Source organism: Antennarius striatus, chromosome 18 (assembly GCF_040054535.1).
Source record: "Antennarius striatus isolate MH-2024 chromosome 18, ASM4005453v1, whole genome shotgun sequence".
NCBI classification, from domain to species: domain Eukaryota; kingdom Metazoa; phylum Chordata; class Actinopteri; order Lophiiformes; family Antennariidae; genus Antennarius; species Antennarius striatus.
The window spans coordinates 6,618,560-6,645,325 of record NC_090793.1 but is presented as its reverse complement, the minus strand read 5'-3'; the positions used below and the strand labels follow the sequence as shown (position 1 = coordinate 6,645,325).

The following is a 26,766-nucleotide window of genomic DNA, read 5'->3' as shown; positions in this document are numbered from 1 at the left end:
TGCTTGTTTATAATACCTTAATTGATAGTTTATAACCACATCACAAAGACACTAACCTTAATTTCCCTGCCTTACGTCACCCTTTATGACTCAACATCTTATGTTCTGAGGTGGAAACAGAAGCATTCACACGGTGTAGCCTTGAATTACTGTGCCATATAAAATAGATGACATTCCATTTGGGGAAAAAAAAAATCAGTTTCCAAGAGTTACATCATGACTCTTGGGTACAGCATCAGTCAGTCAGTCTAACAGTGCTCTGTGTAAGGGAGACAGGGCCTCTGACATGAACGAAATGCTACACTTGGTGTGCAATCTGACCTCTCCACTGTGAAAATGAGATAAAGATGCTTGAGCCGTAGCTCAACTTAAGTGAACTTCTCTGAAGGGCTTAAATGGCCAAAGGCTGAAACTATTCACGAAAGAAATCAAAATCTACCTTCACACATTCAGTTTGTGTGTATGTGCACTTATGGAAATATGAATACTAGCTCAGTAATTAAGAGTGTGTACCCATCTTGATAACCTCCTGACAGATTGAGGACACCTTCACAATGATACATAGATTCTCAGTGTGTGACACAGGGATTGAAGGAGTGAGGGAAATGAAATTGCCCAAGCAAGAGATACTGAGTTAGGTTGAGATAAAGGTGTCAATGGAAGTTCGCTGTGACATGCCAATCCCTCCTCTCCTGCACATTTTCATCTTAACTTACCTCGTCTGCATCTCATTGTTTGCTCATCATCCTTCTTCTTTTGTATGCTTTCCCCTATTCCCAGATCAATCTAGGGTCTTCCTCTTCACCAATTTGCTTATCTCCATTTTTGCCTCTGTTTCTCTCTCTTGCTTCTGATCTTTCGTCCACCTCCTACTCTCCTCATCTGACAGGCTGCCATTCTCGCTCAATGTGCTGGAGATTGGAGAGTTTCTTTTCTGTTCTTGTCCTCCCATCGACTTGATGAGAGCTGTTGCAGCATCATGTGCATGTGGGGGATAGATGAGAGAAGAGGCTGCAACCACAGAGGGGCTGCAACCAACCTCATTTCACTTGTCTTCATTTTTTTTCCAAGTCAATTTGTTTCCCTGTCCTTTTTTCTTTCTCCCTCACTCTATGACTCCAATTAAACTGTTGCATGCCGTGTGCCCACATAGGTGAGTAGGTGCTGCCAGAGTGCTGCTGGCTATGAAACTCTATTTTCAGATGTGGAGGTTTTAACAATGGAGCTGAGATGAGAAGGTTTGGCTACATTTAATGTCTTATTAACTGCCAGTGTAAACAACGTGAGAAGTAAGCACATGCAGAAACAGATAGGAAGGGAAGCAGTTGTTTGTTGCAAGAAGAAGAAAAGAAGGAGAGGCGGATATATTTTCAGACTGATTTTCGAATGAATGCTTCTACATGGATGTCAAAAATGTGAGTCTTGTTGTTTTGTCTTTGGTCCCACTTATTCAAACAATACTTGACTGATTTTTCAAAAGAGCAAAAAAGAACAAAGGTACAAACCTTCCTGAAGTCATGTCTTGTATTGTCATGTATTTTTTGATTGCAAATGCTTCTTTTGAGGAGATAGAAGCCACAGATATCAAGACTAGAAAGTTCCTCACCATGCATGGAGGGTTTCACCCCAAGTCCAGTACCCAGTAAGCAGAAAGAGGGAGGCATCATGGCATCATAAAAAATCCAAGAGTACATCAGGAAGATGGCCCCAAAAGATGAACTGCTCAGTGAATGCTTCAGACAGCAGAAACCTGATGATAGAGTGGAGGAGGAGGAGGCGGAGGAGTCAACATGGAGGGACAAGCCCCTACACGGCATGTACCACCTTCAGATAGAGGAAGTGGCTGATATGAAGAAGACCTACCAATGGCTGAATAAAGCTGGACTGACAGACAGCACAGAGGCACTGATCATGGCAGCACAAGAACAGGCCCTAAGTACAAGAGCAATAGAGACCAATATCTACCACAGTAGATCTGACCCAAGGTGCAGGCTATGTAAAGGTGTAGACTATGTAAAGCCCCAGAGACAGTCCAGCATGTGGTAGGAGGGTGTAAGATAATAGCCGGCTCAGCATACATGGAGAGGCACAGACAAGTAGCTGTGATAATGTATAGGAACATCTATACCCAGTATGGACTAGAAGTAGCCAAATCCCAGTAGAACATACCACCGAATGTGGTTGAGAACAACAAGGCTAAGGTTATGTGGGACTTCAGTTTCCAGACTGACAAACAGCTCCTGGCAGAAGAGAGCAGTGGTGATAGATGTGGCGATTTTAGCTCACTCTAACATCAGGAAGAAGGAACATGAAAATATAGAGAAGTATCAAAGAACAGCTCCAACATATGTGGAGTCACTTTAGCAAATTTCAGCAGGTGACAAATTATTAAAACAACTTGAAAAATCAGGTTGTTATGTCACACTGATAGGCAAATTAGTCAGTTTGTCACCGATATTTCATGTGTCTGGACAGCGAGAGGAAGTTAAAAAATGAAGCTGTGGTTAAATAACTTAAACAAATACCATGAAACAACAGTACAGACTTCATGGCAACAAAAGTTCTAAAAAGCACATAGAAGTGCAAAAATGCATCAATTGCCTGAGGAACAAAAATAGTGTTTCTGTAATAGCAGCAATCTCAGCACTTGGTGAACGACTATCAGCCACAGCTCCAAAGCTGCCTGCAGTAATGATCTCTGCTGCTTCAAAACTTGCAAAGCACCTCTCAGCAAGTGGGCTCAGACACATCTGAAGGAAAGAAGTACTGGTGCTGCAGCGTACAGGCTTATAGAGATACCCATGGCAAAATCCCTTATTTTTCACCCCTATAGCTAAAATATCAGCCTTCAGGGAGCTGTCTTACTCTGTGTTGAACTCCTGAGGCATGGAGGCCAGACAACAAAACAACTCTCAGCTGTGGTTAAGAGGCTTGGGATTGAAAAAAAAAAACCACACTGAATGGCTGAGGCAGCCTCGGCCACATTTCGATATGAGTCAGACACTCTTTTCCTTACTTTACTGTGTTCAGCACGGAGCTATCCTTCCTTCAACGGAGTCAAAACCTGACAAGAACAACTTTCACTGAACTTTCGCCTTTTGTTCAATATATGGACCAGATGAAAAAAAAAATACTGGATGAAAATCCACTTCCATTTGGTTATGAAGAATTTGAGAAAGAGCATAACAGCAGAAATGTAGAGATAGAAAACTTTGTGCCTGTAAAATATTGTGTTGGAGACTGGGAGGTTAAGACGGACCACACTGTGGTGTAGGTTGTTCATCTCTCAGTCAGTTATTTTAAATACCACCATCAATATCAGCAATTCAAGTAGTCTGTTACAATTTTTTTTTACATTTTAATTAGATGTCTTTTAAAATGTTTCTGCTATGCATCAACCCTCATTGTATTCCATATATGCTGTATATAAATGCAACAGTAAGCAGTTATTCTTGACTAAGTGACTATGTAGGCAGACAGAGGAGAAAAACAAAAGACTAATAGAGTGAGTGGCCGGCGGAGACAGAAACAGAAGCAGTTGTGACAGCCTCAGACAGAACGGTTGAGCAAACTGATCAATCGTACCTTCCTATCAGGGTCTTTCCCAATATGACATTTTCCACCGGAACAGAACAGCCTGAGCAAACATGATATGTGAGCAGAGTCAAACAAGAGCTTTGGGATTGTAATCAGGTTTAGATGGAGGAAAATCTTGAATACAGGAGAAATAAAGACAAAAATGTTCCTTAGCAGAAGCATCAGTCTCTTCAGAGATGAAATCCAAATATTATTCTTTCTGAATCTCCTTCCTATGAAATATTCATTGCAAAAAAATATTGATAAAAGCCAATGCAATTCAGCTATATTCCACTAATAGCACATTCAATACAATTTCTTTCACCATGTAAAAAAACTGAATTGCCTCATGTGTTTCTGACCACAATTGAGGAATTTGATCTCGACAAGAATAAATTTAGTTTTTTCCACACCAGGAGAGCATCAAGGCAGTCACCCATTGTTGGCTACTTCGATAACATATTATATTAAAAAACAAAACGCTTGTTTTATTTTTCTTAAATTTTTTTGGTTTACACCACTGTGCTGCCTTGATCACAAGTTCCTTTGCTCACTCCATGATATTGCTCAAACAAAAATTTCCCAACTTATCTATTTTACATGAGAGAATCTAACAAAAGCACACTTTATTTCCTCTGTAGAGGCTTGGACACATGCTGTACCAAGCAGAGCATCTGTTTCCAAATTCGAATCACCTTAAACTGCAATGACATGCTTGTAGGCACACCTAATTTTCCAAAGCCCCATTTATGTTTTGAAGTCTCGGCAGCACAGATTCTGTTTCTGTTCTGAGCAGTTTGTCTCTGCTGCAGTACAGGCCATGTAGCTCTGGTTGTCCTTGGGGGATTATGTACTCCTCTGCTGATAGAAAAGTGTGTCCTTTTTCATCTGCAAGAAATCTAGAATAAAGTCTGGAGTGCTCCAAGTCAGCTAAATTGGAACAACTTCTTGACTCCTAACTTTTCTCTTGATGCAGCAGACCAGGTGAAGGTGAACACAATTAGAGACATGGGTCAACTGGAAGTAAAGCAGGCAAAAGGTGACGAGTGGCTTCACAGGTTAATTCTCATGACAGCTTATGGCTTTGCCCATCTCACATTTTATTTAATACTCCGACCCTTGTGACCGTGGAAAGACGAATATAAAGGACCAAATGTGTGAGTGCACACTGACTGTAAAGGTTAAAGCTGGTGCACAGGACAATGACCCAAAATACTCAGGCAAAATCTGTACAAGCAAAATGTTGATCACCTTGAACATCACCAATAAAGCATGGTTTCAAATAGGTAGCATGAGTCATGCAAACACCTCAACGCTCTGAATCTAGTGAACTTTCACCTTAAGGTAATCTAATCAATAAAATAATGATAGTATACTGACAACATCTGAATGAAAGGAGAGCATACGTGTTTGTAGGTTAGTGATGACAGTGCCGCTGGTGAGGGGTCCTTTAGTGGCATAGAGGGCGACAGAGTAACTGGTGCTCGGTTTGAGGTTGGACAGCTGGTGCTCCTGCTTGTTGCCTTCCACTAAGAAAGTTTCCGCTGTCACTGGAAATCAGAAGTACAACCACTTATATATGCATTTACCAATTCATGCAACTTCATATTTAGGCTTGTCTAAACACGTCAACATGATTTGGGGGTATGGCTGAATATAATTTACTTATAGTAAAACACTCATGATCACTGATCCTATCTAAATAAATGTTAAAATTCAGATGCAGATACTTTCATGATACAGGTATCAGTCTGACCAAATTAATTGAAATACGTACAAATAAAAATAACCAAGAAAAATCTTCCAATCTGCATTTGCAGTTAAGAAATGGCCTCTGGATTGAAAACTTCCTCATGAAAAACTAATTGTTTGACTTAAAAAAGAATGACTATTAAACAAATATGATATGACTTCTGCAGTGATAAAAGTCCACTGAGTTTAAGTTTTATTTTACAACAAAAGTCACGGGGAGAACATGCAAACTCTGCAAAGAGTGGGACTCAAACCCCAAACCGCCTTGTTGTGAAGCGACAGGGCTACCCACTGCGCCACCGTGCCGCCCTTTGTCTACCCATTGTGATTTGTAATTTTTGTCCACTTTCTTCATGCAGAAGTTGTGTGAAATCAGCAACGGATTAGATGCTCCATGGTACAAGCAAAAACATTTTGGTCCTGGTACAAACATTTTGGAGAAAGGTTCCTTAAAAATGTGTCACATCTTTACATCATGTACCTGAACGACTTAAATAACAAAGCAGACCAGTCACTTCTATGTAGTGTAAGATTGAAATAATTTAATTGGGCTGCATGGGTCAAACAACCCATTGGCAACAAGAAGTTGATAAGTAAATATTTATTTTCACAGTCCCATTTATGAAACACAAACATGACACATTTGCAAGAGTTAGGAACTTTTAAGTTATCAACAACATTTATTATATTTGTGATTTGACATCCCATAGTTGAAGCAACTGAGAGAAAACAACATGGTTGATTTTATCGAAATGACTCAATTGGTCTACTTTTTTTTTGTCAATGGTTTATCAATCCGTCACTGTCTAATAAACCGCAAATTGACAACATCCTTCAGATCAATATTCACTCACCCTGGTTGTGTGTGAGGGTCAGCACATAGTTGTCAACACTGGAAAGAGGGGAATTCCACTTCAGCAGGGCGCCTTGAGGAGTTATGTTGAGAGCTGTCAACTCAGCTGGCATGTCCATCGCTACAATGACATCACAGCACACAGTTAGGAAGCCAGGACCAAGGAGGACTTGTTAAAGGTCCCATATTATGCTTTTTAAAATTCTTGACATTCAGCTGCCAGATGTCCAACTACACAGTATTTGAAATGTCTTGCCCCAGAGTGATCCATGGTGCTCAGTATCTTTGCTTGAATATTGATAAATCCATTTCCGCTCTCTAAAGGTTTGTTTCAATGGGGCATAGTTCTCAGCTCCTTATCTCCACCTCTACCCCCTTTGAGCCTTCCCTATATCCCTCCCCACTCTTAGTTTACCAATCAACACCTCCTTCCCCCGTGCGTTCACATGCGTTTGTTTACTTGCGCCACTTGAACGCGCCTGCATTACAGATCTAACGATTGCCATTGTCTGTAGCTTTTTGAACTTTAAGTAACTTCACTGATACATATTTCGCTGCAATTCTTCTCATGTTTTCCACTCTTGTTTTTCATGATATAACGGTTGATTTTTCGGCACTAAGCGTGGACCTACTTCCTCATGTTCCCCAGTCTTTGCTGAACAAAGACTTGTGGCTCATTGTGTAAACATGATGAGACCAGCCGGTGAGATAATTACATCCCGCTTCAAAGTGATATATTGAGATTGTTAAAGCTGGTCTTTCCGAAAATCGTCATGGACAATGACATATTGTGGATAAAACAGGAGCTAAGCTCACACAAACTAATGAAACGTGGGATTTTACCAGTAAGACCAAGTTTATCTCTTGTATTCTTGTGTTTGTGTGTGTATACATGCAGCTCTCTGATCACTTAGAAGAGCTCAAGCTGCTTTCATTCACCAAAAAATAGACAATTGTTCTGAATTAATAATTAATAATGTGCAACTGGTTATGTGTGCGCTGTGATGCCGGGGATAGCTTCGGGCGGACAAACACACACACACACGCACACGCACACGCACACACACACACACACACACACACACACACACACACACACACACACACACACACACACACACACACACACACACACACACACACACAAACTGACTGAAGTGGACCTAACTAGTTAGCCAAATGCTAACTTAGTTCAACAGCTTGTTATCAACTTTCAGTGTGTAGCTAAGACACTACCACACAATGCTACTGTAGTGTTAATGAATTCCCCCCTAGGGGATTGCCACGCCGTTGGAAAATGTCAATCAATCAATATCGTCAATCACTCAGTCCAATCACAGAGTGCCATTTGTGACGTAATTTATGTCACAAATGGCCATTCTAGCAAAATCCCATTGTTTTGATTCGGTCCGGACGATGGATTCCTAAAACTCCAAATATCTATTGATGCAGGAAGCATTTGTTTACCAGATTATAGGAGTTGGTTGGATTAGGGAGGACCAATATGTATATGTAGAGACCAGAAAAAATGTGATTTTAATAATTGATGATGATGATGATGATGATGAATAATGATGATAATGATGATGATGAATTACGGTACCTGTTTGAACAACTGATTGTTCATATGTACAGTATACTAATAAGATTAAACTCTGGCTGGGCTGTACTCATTCTCATTCAATTTCATGATAAGAAAGTATAAAACCAATCAAATAAAAAATTGGTCTTCTCGCCTTTGTAAAGTTTTATGAATTAACATGAAAATGGTAGAACCGAGTCTTTAAAAAAGATTTTCATTTCGCCACTGGTGGATCAACTGCCAAGAGATGCAAAGACAATTTTTAGCCAACTTATGTTGAATGAAGTACGATGCGAAAAAGGATATTCAATCCGCATCTGACTTTAAATTGAGACACTTGGGTTTTGCATTCATACTGTTTAACACTCAGTCTGTCAGAATTCTGCAACTACAAGAACACTCATATCAGTGTTTGTGAACCATAAGCAAACAACTTGGCATCATAACATCAGTGTCTCAAGCCGGCTGGCAGCCATCACAGCATTTTGGATTGGTCATAATAGTTAATAATCTTCCTTGTTAAGGTCTAATGAGGACACCAATATATTTTGAAGTAGGATGCATTTGTCTTTTTTTCACAGAGTGAAATTTATTTTTATTTCAAAGTTCAAATTTGGATGTGTAATTGCAGAGAAGCTATGTTGTGTCAATTAAATAAATAAAACACTAAATCATTATAGTTTTAATTTAGTGTCCTGGTGTGTTTTTACCTATTCCACCAATTTATTCTTGGATATTTTAATGATAATCCAAATTGTATACAAATAATGTCCGAGCAGTCTAAATGAGATAGAAACCCTCAGATCTCTTTTGTGTTTTGAAATTTTAATGATGACAGAATAAAAAATATACACATTTAGGAAAAGTCATGGTCCGATTGGTGTATTGGTACAAATGTTGGTACAAATTTTGAGACCAGTCAGATTGACTGCTTTGGGAGTTCTGCTGTTAAAAATGATGCTCTGACTCACTTTTTGCACTGTTTTCTCATTCCTTTCATCAAAGAGACACTCGGCACTATGGGAAAAGCAGTAGAAGCCCCTAGATATTTTACAGATCCTACTGTTACCATGTCCCCATCCTAACTTTACTGTCAGACTGCTGAACATATCAAACTGAGTTTGAATTTAATATGACTTTTAACCACAGTGTTTGAGCTTCAATTTGTCGTCAGGCGTGTAATTATGGCACAACAGTGAACATGACAGGAGAACACAGAACAATTTGTGTGCTTGGATGAGGTAATTAATGCTGCCCTGCTCCATCGGAATAAAAAAAAATTAAGCGAGCTTATTAGCATGCATAAACCAGCTCGTGTCTAACTTGTGGCTACGACACATGAACAAACTTGATTAAAACCATTACTTTAATTGCAAAAGGTGTAAGTGAATGTAATGGAAGGTTGCAAAGTCAATTTTATCAGTAATGAGATGAAGAAACTAAAGGTTATCAAAGAAAAAAAACAAACTAGCGGGAACCCATGGAAATTCCACGAAAAAACAATAATATCTGACTTCATAACAAACATGGAAAAAAATGTATTGGTGTTATAAACCTAGCACACCCAAGGTAGTCAAAAATTAACGTGGTGATTTAATGACTTAGTGTTGGCAAATCATGGATTGCATTGGGTGGTCATTGCGAAGCCTTAGATGAATGTTAGCAGGCTAACTAGAGAAAGAAAGCTAACTAATCGTCTGATTGCGAAAGAAACTAACATTAAAGGAAAAGGCACCTGTCAAAAGAGCAAGTGGAAAAGAAATGTTACCAAAAAGATAGCTCGGTAACATCCTCCTAACATGGCAGATAACTTATGCCATATTTTTCACATGATTCCTTCTGGCAGATCCACCGTGATTGGTTGAGGGCTGTGATTGGTTGGGTCCTTGATTGACAGGTAGTGGATTGAGTTGGTGACACCGTGAAAGCGTGAGACTTTTCAAGTGAGCTTATTCAATATATAGGTGGGGATAAACAGGGCATCCTCCTCTATCATGCAGGGTCAGTGATAATCCAATCACTTCTCTCCATTTTCTGATTACATTGGTGAATCACAGGCTCGAGCCATCTATGTAATGCACACACTGAAAGTCAAGATCAGGGGGCTTAAGTTCATGTTTGAACTCAAGGAAAGCAAAAGGTTTGGAGAAGAAACAAAGGCTGCTCTGGGACTAATGTCTGGGGATGTGGTTCAATCAGACACTGATGAGAAACTCTGCACCATAAGTTCTTGTGTGTCAGCTGCCAAATACACTACATTTCAGCACAATTTTGGCACAGTCCATCCACGAATGCAGTGCTGGCAGTGAAACTGTAAAATTTAGCACTGAAAGAACTGACAAAAGAAATGCTGACATTGAAAGAGTTCTCTCTAACAAGGTCAAACTGACACTTTTTTTTTCCCACTAGCAATATAATGTAATATAATATAATAATAATATAATATAAAAGTAGTGGGAACCCGTGGAAATGCCACGATAGAACAGTAATATCAGACTTCATACCAAACATATGAATATGTTTGGTTTATAATATTTGTATTATAAACCAAGCACACCCAAGGTAGTCAAAAATCAACGTGGTGACATCACAACTTAGTGTTGTCAAATCATAGATTGCGCTGGGCGGGCATTGCGAAGCCATAGATGAATGTTAGCAGGCAAACTGGAGAAAAAATACTAACTGATCGGGAGATTAGGAAAGGAGCTAATGTTAAAGGAAAAGGTACCGTCAAAAGAAATTTTAGAGAAGTTATGGTTCTGTTAACTGACTACATGAACAGAACTGTATGTAGTCTGAGACACCACCTGCCGAAAACAAATTCCTTGTCTGTTTTTTAACAAACGATGGCAATTAAAACTGATTCTGATTCTGATGTAGTTACTTAAAGACCCGAGGAGCATTGAAAAATGCATTTATATATGACTTTCAGGAGAAAATTTTCTCTTTCTCGTTGTAATTCACTGCTAAAAACAAGTAATACAAAACTCTTTTCATTGCCCATGCAGGTGAAGTGGTTCTGATAATGTGTATTGTATTTTTTGTTTGATAAATCGGGACACCTTCTAGTTTAAGCAGAGGCTTTATTTCCTCCAGTGCACAACTTGGAGGTCCCGACGTAGCTCACTAAGAAGAACCAGTCTAGCAAAAACTGACCGAGCTAATGTCCACCCACAGAATAGCTTAGCAATAAATCCTTGAGTCGTTTGGTTCCAGAAACCATTTCTGCTGAGGGTCTGTTCTTCCATGCAACTCAAAGAACATCCACTTTAATAAATAATGAGGTTCATTAAGGAGCTGAACAAGAATGCACACCTGAACAAGTACAGGAACCCAAGAGGGTGTGATGATTCTTGTTCCCCAAAATTAAAACATCTACTTCCACCACTCAAAACTTCAAAATACATGCTGTCCCATTCACAATTCAGCTGTGATTGGCTAAGGTACGTATCACTTGGCCTAATAGTTTCATTTATTCATTCATCTTCTACCACTCCATCTGCTGAGGTGGGTTGCGGGGGGCTGGAGCCTATCCCAGCTGACTGAGGGCAAGAGGCAAGGGAAACTCCCAACGCAAAGCCAGTGCACCGTGGAGCAACACAGACACAAAGACAAGCAGGCACGCACATATTCACTCCTCTGGGCAATTTGGAAAGGCCAATTAACCTGAAGTGCATGGAGGTGGGAGGAATTTTTAGGGGAAAAAAAAAAAAAAAAAAAAAATATATATATATATATATATATATGTATATATATATATATATACACAGTATATAAATACATTTGTGTCCCGTTCATCATACAGCAAAAACATACTACAGCTACACAGACACAAAATAATATACAAACTCCCCACAAAAAAGAATCAAACTGGAACCTTCTTGCTGTGAAGCAACAGCACTAAAAAATGTCTCCCCTCTTTGATGTTCAGATTTATTTATTTATTTTCATTGCAATAGACGATGTGTTTTCCTCTGCTGTTGTTTTTTAGCAGGAAACATGCATGCAAAAAAGAAAAAAAAACATTATGGAGTGGATCTGGATAAATGGGCAGATTTACTGCAAAATTGCAAGGCCATTTTGGACCTTTTTTGTCCAGCACTTTTCTGTCTAAACCACACATACTGTATATTTATCACACCAATTAGGCTAGTTTAATCATTGGAATTTTGGCTTGGATTAAACCTCATTTAAAAGGATGCTGGGCCTTGGAAGAGGAATATGTTCTATTGAGTGCCCTTCTAGTTCATTTTCATATAGAATTGTACTCCCTCATCCATCTTCAGTGATCTGTCTTCAAACACCTGTTTTAGGAAGAGTAATGATATAAAAGGGGTCCTGACACTTCCCCAATGAGCGCCCTCTGATAAAAGGATCTACATCCTCCCTGTAGAGTCCCTTCCAAATTCATCTTAGATTAGCACTTCTTGCTACATCAGCAAAATGAAATATGGTTCTATGCTTTTCCATTCCCTCTCACAATAACTGCTCAGGGAACAAAGAAAGCAGAAAACTGTATTTCATGTCGTTATGTACTTAGTCAGGAATTGCTGGATTATTCTTCAAAATCCTCAGTTATTGTATTGTTGTTAAAAATGGCATTAACATGTCCCTGGTTAGAAACAGTGTGATGTGGGCAAAATGTTATACGCCATTACTAACAAGCTTGACATTGTAAATTGGGAATTTTTTAAAGGGTTTTGAATAAATATAGAGAACACACATGAATAACAGATTGAAAATGAGAGAAAGAGACTCCAACCTTTTTTCTCTGGACGGCGTCTTTTAGGGAATCAGCTCTCATTGACATGCATACACACATTCTGCTCTCAATCTCTGGGCTCTATTCACCCTCTCTGTCTCTCTCTGTCACACACACACACACACACACACACACACACACACACACACACACACACACACACACACACACACACACACACACACACACACACACACACACATCACGTATGCAACATCACGAGAGTGTCTTAATCTTAGGTTTTCACAGAGAAGATCTGTGTCCCAAATGTGTGTACGAATGAGGTTTTAGGTTTTCTTGACTTTTTTGTCTGAAAGCATGAATCTTGAGAATTCTGACCAGGACACTGGTAGGGCGAAACAGGGAGAGAGAGAGAGAAGAAATAAGGTATGAAGTAAGTAGGGATAAGGGATAAGAGGATCAAAACACAACTGATGAAAACAGAGGAAGAGTGATAGAAAAAAATGAGAAAACAGAAAGATAGGGAACAAAACAGGTGAATTTAGGAGAATTATAGAATAAAATAAAGCTAGTGAGGAGATAAGGAGAGAGTTTCAGAATGGGTTAAAAATTCCCATCGTTCCTGTAGCAGCAATTGTTGCACCATCCGCATTGTCGACAGGACCATTATGGCCAAGATGACTGCATGAGCAGCACATGATGCTGCATTGCTGAAATGCTCTGGCCTCTGTGCATGTGTGCACCTGTTCACTAACATAAGTTATTGCATATTACATTAATTAAGTTGTCTTAAATAAGTTAATGTCTGTAATAGCAATGAGACAGCTATTGATGATGTAGTGATAAACAGGTATTAAGTGAACATGTCAAGGTACAAATCATTTTTCAGTGATAATTTCAAAAGACCTCCTATGATTCTGAAGAAATCACACAAGGCCGTTTTAATTTTGTTAACTTATGAAATCTTCCCTCGTGTCTGTGTGTTGCATCTGTTGCTCTTTTAGCACAAACAGCAAATCCAAATGAGCAACTACTACTATTGTTGTGTCAGGACTATTATTCTGAAAAGACGATACAGAGATTTTCCTCCATTGCCGCCCACTCACAGGACACTTATCTGAGACTTGTAGGGAAATGAGTGGGAGGAATGTGGTTTGAATGCAGTACAAACCATTATATGATACAAAGGATTACAAGAGCACATTGGAAGTATATCAGAAGGTGATTAAGCACAGAAACCAAGTCATATGGCAATAAATCCTACCTTTATTGGGGTTATATTACATCTTTGAGAGGTGCTGATTCAACAAGATAATGGACCCCCCAGCTTGCCTCCAACCGACGAGAATGGATCAACCTTTGTCCTTGGACCCGTGTCACCACATGGAATGTCCAGACACTCTTTCGCCCTGGAGCTGCCACTCTGCTGTCCCGAGAGCTCAGCTGCTATAACATCACCCTGGCAGGGCTCTGTGAATTACGATGGCAAAGCAATGGCGAAACAACAGCAGGCGACCACTTCTACATCTGGAGTGGCCCCGAGAGACAGACAGGCCTCTATGGCATGGCACTTGCTTTCCCAAATGCTCTCTGTAAATGCCTCATCAGTTGGACCCCTCTGAGCAGCAGACTGTTTTTGGCCCGCTTCCTCCACTAACGCGGCAAGATGACAGTGTCTATGCTTCCACCGATGTCGCTGATGAGGATCCGAAGGATGCCTTCTTTGACCAACTCCATCAGGCTGTTGGCCAAGCCCCACCACACAGATTCACCATTATTCTCACTGACGCCAATTCCACTCTTTCCAGCACGATCGGTCAGGCTCACCTGTTGGCACAACCTTTGCTGACATGCTTACAAACGACAACTTCTCCTTCTCCTTCACTGCCACTACAACAACCTCTGCCTCGCTGACATCTGGTTTCCCCAGAAACTGATCCATCACTGGACATGGTATTGCCCAGATGGCTGGCGACCACATCCTCATCTCCCGACACTGGAACTTGTTTGTTACCAACTGCCATGTGTACAAAGGTGCAGAGCTTGGCAGCACTGCCTACTGGTGGCCCAGCTTAAGTTAAAGTTGCCAGCCAACCAGCATACCAAGACTCAACCTCACCTGGATTCCTCCCTACTGATCCAAGCATTGCCACTGAGTTCAGTTGCTCCATCTGCCGCACGTTTGATGCCCTGGCCATTGATAAAGTGACAGACTGGCAGACCCTCAAGGATAGTGTCATACAGTTAGCTTATAATCTCCTTGGATGCTCCCGATCCTCCCCTCAAAAAGCCTTGGATATCGGAGAGGACACTCCAAATCATCGACCAGTGGTGCCAGGCCAGGCTCCAAGGTGACCTGACCGAGTACCGGCGACTGAACAACCATTGCAATGTGGCCATAGCTGAGGACAGAGAGAAGTTCTGGCAAGCAGAAGTTGAACAACCAGAGTCCGCGGCCAATACTAACAACATGAACCATGTCTTCACTATGCTGCGCCAAGCCCACAATGGCCCACGCATCAAGAAAACCATGATGAAAGACTCTGGGCCCGTCCACATGGTGCTGGAACTTTTTGAAAATGCAACTTTTTTCACCCCGCATAGAAAAAGATTTGCGTCCACACGACAGCGTTTTCGAAAAAAATCTCTGTCCACACGTGTCCACATTGGTGCGTTGATCAACAAGTTTACAAGCAAAACCGAGAACGACAGGAGAGAGGACCTTTCCTCCTGGACGACGACCTCCATCAGAGTTCTGCCACCAGCAGGCAGCGCATCCCGGTCAGACCCAGAACTGACGTCAGCATCTTTGGTGAGGAACATGGATGAATGAATGAATAAATAAATGAATAAACTTTATGACTCATAAAGAAACAGATGAACAAATATTCAAGTATCAAGCATGTTTATCGACGCGTCTTCGATGTAGAGCTGTTATACGTCAGAAAATAGCCAGTATTAGCTGCGTTTGTACATGTAGATGCGGTTCACATGCATGACGTTACAGTGGTTTTCGTTCCATGGACATGCCCCCAGGATAGAAAAAAGTTGTGGGTACAGCGTCTACACGACAACGTAGACCCGACGTTTCCAAAAAATTTCACCTTGGCCAGCGTTTTCAAAAAGTTGCGTTTTTGTCACGGATATCTGCATTGTCATGTGGTTGGAAGGTGTAACCGCAACAAAAAAGTTGCGTTTTCAAAAAGTTCTGGCACAGTGTGGACGTGGCCTCTAATGGCAACATGATAACTGAAGCAAACTGCCTCTTGAAAGAGCACTTGAGCCTCCTTTTAGAGGACAGAATAGTCCCTGGCGATGCCTGCGGTACAGATTCGATCACACCTGAGGAAGTCAAAACCACTCTGAAAAACTTAAAACAGGAAAGCCCTCCAGCATCTGTGCAGTAACGGCTGAGATGCTAAAATCTGCTAGTGACTGTATTGTTGAGTGGCTCACCCAAACCTTCTACCATGTGTGGAAGACAGAGAAGCGTCCCAGCGACTGGACCAGAGGAGTCATCCTACCCTTCTGGAAACGTAAGGGTGACAGGCTAGTCTGCAGCAAACACAGAGGCATTACACTCCTCTCAAACCCCGGCAAGCTCTTCACCAGGATCCCCCGTGCTCTCACAGCCATAAGAAGTCACTGCTGTCTCCAGCAGGCTGGCTTCATGCCTAACCACGTCACTACATACCACATCTCCACCTTTCACCTGCTCATAGAGAAGACCCATGAATTCAGCAAAGATCGCCATCTACAGTATACATCGGGTTCATTGATTTGAAGGCTGCCTTTGACACTGTCTGTCATGCCTCGCTCTGGAATATCCTACAGACCCCTGGAGCATCACCTAAGATTGTTGCCCTCTTGAGCTGCTCTACAGCAATGCACAGAGCTGTATCCATATCAACGGTAGAGACTCCAAGCGGTTTCCCATCTGCGTGGCCCTGGCGGATGCCACTGTTGTCCCATCTGTTGTCCAGGGCCTGTGAGTGAGTCCCTGAGGTGTGCCTCGGAAACTACCACTTGACTAACCTTTAGTATGCTGACAACACCATCCTGCTCAGCACATCCTACAGCCAGCTGAGAGACGCCCTGGGTATATTGTAGACAGATGAGGTGGAAAAGCTTGGCCTTCAAGTGAGCTGCATTAAAACCAAATTCATGAATGTTGGTGACGGACCGGATTCATCTTCCCTGCAGCTCGGTGATGACCCTGTGGAGCCTGTCAAGAGCTTTGCATATCTGGGGCCCATAGCGTCGGACAATGGGGACCTTAAACCAGAGATTCTAAACAGAAGAGCTTGGCAGCATCAGCTCTGTAGTCTCTCTGGAAGCCACTCTGGCGACATCAGACCTTCTCACGTAAGACAAAGCTCCGAATATACAACTCTGCCGTCCTCTCCATGCTGCTCTACAGCTTGGAAACTTGGCCCTTATACAAGATCCTGGCTGCTAGTATAAATGGCTTTGATAGCAGGGCTCTCAGAACCATCGAAAACATCAAGTGGCCCCAGCCAGTTTCCAACAAAGTGGTTAGAGCCCACACATGCCAGCCCAGAGCATCTTGCCAGGCTGCGCAAAGCCGCACCCGCTGGTTTGGTCATAATCCTCCGCCTTCCCCCTGATCACCCAACATCAGCCATTCTCCAGTTTGACCCTAAGGCCCCAGGCTGGAAACGACCTCAAGGCAAGCCCCGCACCCGATAGCTCGACGTCAACGTCATTGCGGGCGAGACAACAGGGAGATGCTGTGGATGATGCAGAGCAGCTGGCACAAGACCACCAGCGCTGGAAAAAACTGACTCATCTGATTGGCTCAACGCACAGGGACATGACTCCTCTCTACATCATTTGACTCGTGCTAATGTTATCTTGCAAACCCTTACCTGTGAACACAGACGTAATGACCAATTTGCTCTCCTGACTCCCTCTGACAGCATTGAGGCTGATATCATATTCTGTAGCAGGAAAAAGGCTGGACAAGGTGTAGTTGGTCACATCATTGTCAATCACCAGGCTGTCAATACGACCTACAAGGAGATTGAAATCAGAAATGCTGCTGTCATTCCTATGTTTCTTCAACTATGAGGGATACTGCTCGGTCAGGTGGAATGTGTTATTTTGTAAGTATTAAACATTGCAACAATGTAATTACTGTAGATTTATGCTACTCTAGTTGTAAAATAATGTTAATAGTGTTATTAGAATACATGTGTAAAAATATGTTACCTCTAGCTGACTGGTAGGACAGCTTATAGTATTCAAACAAAGCCAGTGGTCTGATCCATGAGATGGTCACTGAGTCTTCAGTCACATCTGACACTGTCATCTCCTTCGGTGGGTCCATCCCTAGATAGGTGACGGTAAATGGAAGAACTTTATTTTTGGCACTGGTTTCAAACAATGTCTACAAAAAAGTTTCATTTTAATATTTGTTCTGATTTCAGCTGTCTCATAAAATGTGTTCAGATATTACATTAAAACACACACAAAAAAAAGTCTTGGGTGTTTGTCTGACCTTTGCTTTAAAGGTCTCTAACTTCTCACTGCATAATCTTTCATTGCATCTACATGAATATATATGTTGCTTTTAGTTATTTTAAATCTCTAAAATAACATTCAAAAACACTCAAGATGAATATATTGCTTCCCCCATTCTCTTATAATTTGTCTCATGTATCTCCAGTGACGAGCTGCAGTGGAAAGGTTATAGTGAAAAACAATGTGAATGCACAATTAATCTGATGAGATGTCCTCAGATGCTAGATTAAGCAAAAGAGGGATAAAGGTGGTAAGAGAGGGGCAAAGAAGAAGACCAAAGAGAGGAGGAGATTAAGAGATCAATCCATCACTTAGTGTGGACAAGGAATGAAAAGAGCAGAGCTTGCTAATCAACTTCTCAGCTCCCTCTTATTAATATATCATTTGGCTTTGAACTCAGTGTGACTTACTATTAAAACACTCATAAGATACATGCATATATTATGTATTATGCTTTCTTCAGTGAAGATGAGATGAGAATTATTTCTTAATATAGCTGTCCTGGGCCTCTATTGATTTCTTCCCTTTGAAAGATCAAAATTCAATTTGCTTTGTGTAAGTTTACAAATGAAAATGACACTCAGGCTTAGTTACATTAAAGCATCACTTGTACAGACTGTAACAGCAGCTTGTGGGAATCAGTTTGATAAACCAGACCACGCAGCAAAACAGTGGTTAAAACACAAGAGCACAGATTATTTCAAATGGTGATGAGGTTAACGCCAAGGAAGGAATGCCAGAATTTGTTATCGGTACTCACATTGAAACCTGTGAGATCGAAATTTTAACTATTGAAATCTTAGAGTGGGTGAATGCAGAGAGAGAGGGCATTGAAACTACTGAAACTGGCTATTTATAGTGGCTTTGGTGCTGATGACAAGAAAGAAAAGAGAATGAAACGTACTTTATTGATCTCACGAGGGAGAAATGATCTTTTCCAATCATTACTGATATACATGCATATATATATATATATATATATATATATATATATATATATATATATATGTGTGTGTGTGTGTGTGTGTACTGTATATATAGTATATAGTATATATATATATATATATATATACATATATATATATATTGATGATTTATATATTGTGAATAAGAGAGAAGACTTCAAAGAAAATGAAGCTATGACAATTACAATATATCTGTCTTAAATTCCCTCATCTTCTCTCTGTCCATGTGTGAGAATTATTCATGTATGTGCAATATTTATTTCATGTACAGTAGCTATAATATTTATCCGATGTACAGCAACTCAGCAATATTTTATTTAACACTTTTGAACTGTTGCATTAATATTTCCTTCTGAAAAGGACAAAATTAACTTGAATATTTTTTATAAATATATTTTATATTCTGTACATTTTAATTTGTTTCATGTAGTTATAGCTTCTGTAAAGTCTACTCTGATTCTGTTTTTCTAATAAATGCCCCACAGGAGCATTTTGTTGTATTCGATACATCATATTTGATACAATGACAAAAAAGGTTATTCTATTCTATTCTATTCTATTCTATTCTATTCTATTCTATTCTATTCTATTCTTCTATTCTATTCTACCACTAGATCATTGCAGGAACTGGCCATTGAGTCAGTATGAAGCAAACTTTCGCCACAGAACTGACACTGGGCAAGAAAAGAAAAGGTGGCTTTCTGATTTTGTTGTCCTTAGGTTGAGTAAAAACAGGGGAATATAATACCTTCAAGATGTGTAATTAAAAAAATGATTGTATTGTGTTTATCAGCAAATTGAATGCAAACATTTCTGTGAATAGATATTTAATTAAAATTTCTTTGCATTTCCATTTAGAGCTTTACTTTTTCCTCTGAGTGAAGCTAATTGAAGGAATATTTTTGTAACGCCTGTGAAACAAAACAAGCTAAGAGTATTCCTTTTACATCAAAGGAATGGTCATGATTATTTTTCAGAAATTTGATAATTTGTAGACAAATAAACTACTCAATTTGCACAGTGATATAGGTGAAACAGTGACGTGCGGTCAGGGGAGGCAAGGTAAAGCAGGGAGGCACAGCCTCATTTGCTATCATGAAAAAAAAAAAGGAAAATGGAAGAAATAAATTAAATGGTTATACTTATCCAATGATGTGTATTATAAAGTTATTTTCTGTTTAACGTCACCAATTTTAGGTTATTTTTACTCAAAATTGCTGAAATTTCACATTTACCGCTGAAATACTGAGAAGAGACCTACGGTGAGGCACCAGCCTGCCGTGCCTCACCATGGATTCCGCAATTGCTCGACTACCGAGGCTGGCATGCTATACAGTGAGATCGTAATGCTATCTCTATCTATACATTGCTATTAAAATGTTTGCTCTATGAACTAAATTCCAATAATTTAGCTAATATATACTGTATAATGTATAGTGTTTTTTGTCAAAAACTGCATGTGTATAATGTCTTTCATGAGTTGAGCGGTCCTGAAACTGCTGGGACAAAGCATGAAGTCAGGCACGCAGTTCTCGAGCCTCATGGTAGGGGACGCTGGTTATCCCAGGGATTCGGCCGAGGATTCCTCTTCAACCGGACGTAGAAGAAGTGACAGCAACTACAATCTACAGTATAGTCAGCAAGTAAAGTGCAGCCATTCATTTTTTTCCCCCCGCTTACTTATAAGTAAACGTAACATATTAGCAAACATGTAGGAAACAACACATTTTTGTTTTTTTTAATCAAATGTGCTAATATTGTGTTACAGTTTGTATGTGTAAATAATTCTGCTGAGAATAATGACCTGTTGCTAATTAAATGGTGAATAAGCTAAACTGTAGGGTCATATATTTGTGAATTTGTGAATCTAATCATGAAATCAGTGCCTCACTAGCCATGGAACTCACCGCACGTCACTGAGGTGAAATAATATAAAAAGGAAAGTAAACATGTATGACTTTTGCATTGTGTCTGTATCCTACAGCTCACCTGTAGTGAGTGATGCTGTAATGGGATCAGAGGCACTATCTCCTTGTATTGTGATTAGACTGATGGTGTACAGAGTGGATGGCAGCAGCCCCTGGACCAGTGACCTTGTCTTTGAGCCATCCAATGTCACCTTAGAGGTGTCTGTACCATCGGCAGAGCTGTAGCTCAGTATGAAGAGGTCAGCAGGCGGTGCCGGGGCAGTCCAGGTCACTGAGGCAGAGTCTGACGTCACCTCTGACAAGAAGAGGTGGGTTACCGGTCTGATTCCTGATGAACAAGGGTGTAAAGGTCACCGGAGGGTTTCCAAGAAGAGATTTAAAATCCAGGAAAAAATTATGGAAAAGAATAGGAAACAATGACTGTGTTGCTACAGAGATGGCAGACTTGATGATGAATCAAAGCAGAGCTGGATGTAGCAGCAGATTGTTTAGCCTTGGGGGTAATCTTGATGAGGAAGGTGAGATTCAAAACAGACCACAATCATGTAGAAGTAATGATTTAACTGGTCACAAAAAAGAAAAATGAATGGGAATGTCAGCCATAAAAATGGAGATTTGATGGACCGTTCGCAAAAGGAAAATGGAGAAATGATGACGACAGCAGATGCTGTTGTCAAAATGCATGATTTGGACAACAGACGATGGGACAAATGAGAATCACTGTAATAGCTGACAAAGCAAGAAATGCGAGATGATTTGAATTTAATTAGCCATGTGTGGCTAAATAAATAGCATGGAGGACGCTGTGAGGATTTATCCAAATAAAGGTAGAGCTTTTGAAATCGATCATTTGAAACCTGCACTGTTTACAAGAGCCTGCACTCATGTTCTCTTTTAGTGGTTAATGGCTACATTTTATGGCACATTTCTTTCACCAAACAGCAACCTGCATTAATCTCGTGTGCAAGCTGCAGAACAACATCGTACCATTTTTCTAGTGTGTATTTAGTGTGTGTCCTTGGAAGTTTTGGAAGACGTAATTGTCCAGTAATAGAAATAACACAAGTACAGTACATACTTGTGATAATTCATTTTCTGTAGCTCATAGTTTATTTAAATACTTTTTGATTTGAAAGCAGAAACACTGTTGAACTTCACAGGTAAAGGTCAGGGTACTTGTCATTAGGGCAGGCAATTCAGGCTATTGAAAGTAAAATATCTTTTGTTCCAAAAAAAATCAAACACAGATATCAGATTTGGGCTTTCTGGATTACAAGCCTGAAAATAAACTGCTGTTTAAAAGTTTAAAACTATAAATTATGCACAATTCATCTTGTCTAAATATGGGTTTAGGTCCATAATTTGTAACTTGTTGCAGGTCATCAATTTTGAGACATAATCCCACAGGAGGTACTACAAGTATCCATCTGTTACGAAAGTGGAATCACAGCGTTAGCGGACAAAGAAGACTGACATTAAGTTGTTAATAGGTCTTGGAAAAATAAAATTAATGGACAAACCAATTAGTAATGGTTGTCTCAGAGATATGAAATGCACAAATTATTTCACTGATAAATGAATTAAGAAATAAAGTTTGCAGGACACTGCAGAAAGCAACGGCATTCAGTGGCAGGGAAACAATCACTACTCCATAAGCAGTCTGGGTTTTATATTTAATCATTGTCTTTTGTCCTTATGATGAGTTCACAGGAGTGTAGAAACAGATGTTGCCAATATGGCCAAGTGAACAGTAGATGAGAAGATGACAGCCAATTAATTATTTTTCTTCCTGTGATTCTTCTTGATCTATCATTTTCACCATTCCCTTCTCCAGATGGTTTGTCATCTCTGCTCTCCAGATGGTTAGTGTGGAGTTACTAAGAAGCCACAAGTATCAAAGATGATGAATGTTATAATAATTTCAGTGATGATAGATGTGATTTTGACAAGTGCTGCGACGGTCACAGTAAGACACAAATAGATGATGAAAATGATGATGAGAGGAATCTAGAAAAGAATAGCAAATATGACAGTAGGTAAGCACATGGCCATCATCGTGACACCATCCTTTCTGACACTTGGTGTGGAGATATCAAAGAACCAGCAGGGCTGCATGATTGAAAAAGATCTGACATACAGATGAGCAGGCTCACAATGTTCTGAGGAAAAGACAACTTCTCACACGACTAAAAAGAGAGATGTGTGAATAAACAGCTGAGTATGACAAAAAAAAATCGATGAATCAGAAGAAAAAGAAACACATACATTCATATGCAAAACAGACTTGCAATTAGGTAACATTCACAACAACCTCATTAGCTGACTTGAATAATTTACCTCCTCTAATTGCTTCTTCAAAGTCTTTTAGGGTTCTCCATTTCCTTAAGCATGACTCACCTTACCTGCTGCCACACTTTATTTAATTACCATCAGCATTCAACTTCATTACACACCAATGTTGTTAAGAGTGTTCTCAACATCTCTGCGGTAATAGGTTGATAGTTCATGCCTTTATCTGAGCAGAGTAAACACTGCTCTGTCAGATAATTGAGTGGATTACACAGAAGCTGTATCAAAAACCTTGACAGTCTAGCAAAAGTTTATAATAGCTGTTGCTAAGAAAAACCAACAGGAGGGCAGCTAAGAATAACGCTATCAAAGCAAAGACATATGATATTAGAATATGTTGTTGTTCTCTCTATACCTGTGAAGGCATATACAGTAGCTGTATTGCTCTGCTGTCTCCCTCTTCTTGCTGCTACAGTGATGGTGTATTCGGTTCCAGGCTCAAGGTCTGTCAGAGTGGTGGTGGTGACATCCTTAGGTATTGTCAGCTGGAACAAAGAGTCATAACTGAGGATAAATTCTAATAAAACCTTGTTGGTGCTTAGAATGACATGAATAGGTAAAAGTCACCCATTTGTAAAGCAATTTCTTGTGCTAGAGTACATCTGTTGTTCAATTTAAGTTTATTTATTGTATTCTTTACCTCACTGGAGATGCCAGAAGAGGATGTGTAGGTGACCATGTAGTGGTCTATGGGTCCCTGGACCAATCTCCATACCATAGTGATGGTGTTATCGGTAGAAGCCGTCACAGTTAGGTCCATGGGCACATCCAGACCTGTCAGAGGGTATGTTTTTTGTTTTTTTTAAATTATTACAGTGATACCTCTACTTACGAATGTCTCTACTTACGAAATGTTCTACTTACAAAATTTCTCAGAAGGAAAATATTACCTCTACTTACGAAAGAAATTTTGACTTACGCAATGTAAAAAAACAGTATCGGCTGATACTCGAATAAAAACAAAGTATCCGCTGATACTCAAATCTCCCACAGGTTCCTGAACGCAACATTCTCATAGCTGCTCTGCCATTGGCTATTACCTATTACGTATCTTCCTGGCATCCCATTGGCTAAGAGGGATGCCACTCCATATCTGTGTGGAGCTAGAACGGTGCTTATGGAGTGTCTCGGCATTTGGCACTCAACCCATGAGGTAGTCTGATAGTTTTGCGCAAATATAATAACTTTTTCAGTACGTATTCACTATGGACCCCAAGAAAGTGACGGAGAAAAGAGGAAAAGAACAGATGTCCATACAAATGCAAAAGATAATAGAAAAGCATGAGAAAGGGATGCGTTTGGTTGATCTCGCCAAAGAATATGGCCAAAAATATACAATCACGTTTTTAAAACAAAAGGAAGTTAAAAGAGTTTAAGGCATCACGTGGGTGGTTGGAGAAGTTCAAAAGGAAGGCTTGAATTCATTGTGAGATAGGAGCGCATGAACCAAAGAGGGCAAAAAACAATGAGGACAGCAGTTAAAAGGTAAATGACCGTCATTATTATTCTTTACTCTATTTTTTGTTTTTTACGTTATGCACAGCTCTCATTTATCGTGTAATAATCTGATCGTAACATGTATTTGTTACATGTTTTGATGCATTTTTATGCTTTATAAAGCATTTATGTCGGAATTTTTGTGGGCTTGTAAATGATTAGGGCATTTGCATGGAACACGCGTCTCTACTTACGTAATTTTCTACTTACGTAATTTCTTGCGGAACCAATTAATTTTGTAAGTAGAGGTACCACTGTACTTGGTTAAATTTCCACAAATCTGTTTTATCTATGTGTAACTTCAAATATAATTGCTACACATTATTATCTACTTGCTGCTCCTGCAGTCCTGCTATCCAAAACTGGACTGTAAAAGTGAGTAAACAACAAAAGAAGGCTTAATTACTGATGTAGAAATGTAAGTCAGCTTCAGTTTCAAATGGACATCTATATTAACATATGAGCCCACAGTCTGACTTTAATATTTTGTATTCCCTGTATTCTTTTCTTCCTTTTGTTTTCAGCAAAAATCAGAGGACTTTCCAACTGAATGACAAATATATGATTCTCACCTAGTTTAATTTGCAGGAACCCTCAAGCCTGCAGAGTTTCATGTCAAATTTAGATTTCTTTTTCTGGAGGGATGGGGGTGGGTGGGTTGAGGTGGCTTGTATAAAGCCGCTGTTAATAAAAATTATGCTTTCAACAAGTCACATTCAATAACATGATTGCTGCTGGGTGATTGGAAGGTGGTGTCGTCATACTATTTAAGGGTATTTGAGAAAGCTGTCATTGCTGTACCTCATTTTCAAAGTTCAAAATGACTGCACAAAATAGTGGAGAGGAAAGAGCTTATACCCTAATGAAAATGGAGGTATATTTTTCCAGAGTGCAAGCCACCTTCAGCCATTAAAACACCAAATGTAAGAAAGATTATGCTTCACATAAGACGTGATAGGAAAGATTAGCAAGACACCTCCATGCATTAATAACGCAAATGGGAGATTAAGTGAGTCCTTTTTCAAAAGCCTTTATTCATTTCTGTCAAGTAAGACGCATTAAATCGTAGTTGATCAATTGCTAAGATAAAGAGAGGGTCAGAAGCACAATGGTATTCATGAATACATCTTTGAAATTCTTTCATGAAAACTCTGACTTAAACTAGTAATATGATATATAAAATTTTAAATGTAAACAAAATTCATTTTCCATGATTTCAAGTAAGTTTTATTCATTAGAAAATAATTAGTTTTGGCAAGCAGCATGAAACTTGAAATACATCAGTCAAATTTCAAGCCAAAATATGAAATTACTTTAGTCACAGGAAATAATGTTCAATGAGCTAGCAGATTCCTTTATCTCTTCAGTTTTCTCAAGTCCATGCTGATGTGTGCCAAAACACAGGGAACAGAAATGTAACTGGTTTACTGCTTCAGATCCAATGGATTATAACTCAAATAAACTGTTGTGAGAATCTACAAAGCCAGAAAAGCTAAGAGCTGTAAGCACCACCTTTAAAGTTTCTGGGTTTTTGGAAAGTTGCAACCCCAACAGAGAATGTTTGGTGGATAAAATGATGTCTTTGCAATGTAATTTAGAGCATGGTCCCTGCAGTGGTTGAGGATCCCTAGGGGAAGTTTCTGCAGTAGAAAAGCTGCTATGGACAAAAAACAAATGGTCTAACAAGACTGAAAACTGAAAATGTTGCTGTGATTCACTCTGTGTTTCTACATGTATGCATCAAGTTTTTTTATATGGAGGTGTATAAACAGTAAAACACTTGCCTGTCCTGGCATTTATTGTTGCTGGCGTACTCTGGTTGATTCCTTTTATGGCAGAAATGCCAATGCCATACTCTGTGCCTGGAAGCAGGTCTGAGATACAAAGACAGAGAGAGAGAAACAGTTTTAAGATTAGAAGAAAATAATACAAGCAGGGTTATATCACAGTCTCCTCCTTCAATGAGCAAATGAGAAAGAACACAGCGGAAAAATTAC

General features: G+C 39.8%; 1 protein-coding gene across 2 annotated transcripts in view; it reads right to left on the bottom strand.

Moving 5' to 3' along the window:
* The window catches only part of tnr (tenascin R (restrictin, janusin)), a 227,360-nt gene that overhangs the window by 40,327 nt on the left and 160,267 nt on the right, over positions 1–26,766 (bottom strand). For both annotated transcript variants that reach the window (XM_068339849.1, XM_068339850.1), the window contains exons 16-22: positions 26,554–26,643; positions 23,913–24,046; positions 23,628–23,757; positions 17,719–17,838; positions 17,376–17,519; positions 6,183–6,302; positions 4,983–5,126 (exon numbers count right to left, since the gene is read on the bottom strand). In XM_068339849.1, the coding sequence (XP_068195950.1) occupies positions 4,983–5,126; positions 6,183–6,302; positions 17,376–17,519; positions 17,719–17,838; positions 23,628–23,757; positions 23,913–24,046; positions 26,554–26,643 (882 nt within the window). The remainder of the gene's footprint in view (positions 1–4,982; positions 5,127–6,182; positions 6,303–17,375; positions 17,520–17,718; positions 17,839–23,627; positions 23,758–23,912; positions 24,047–26,553; positions 26,644–26,766) is intronic.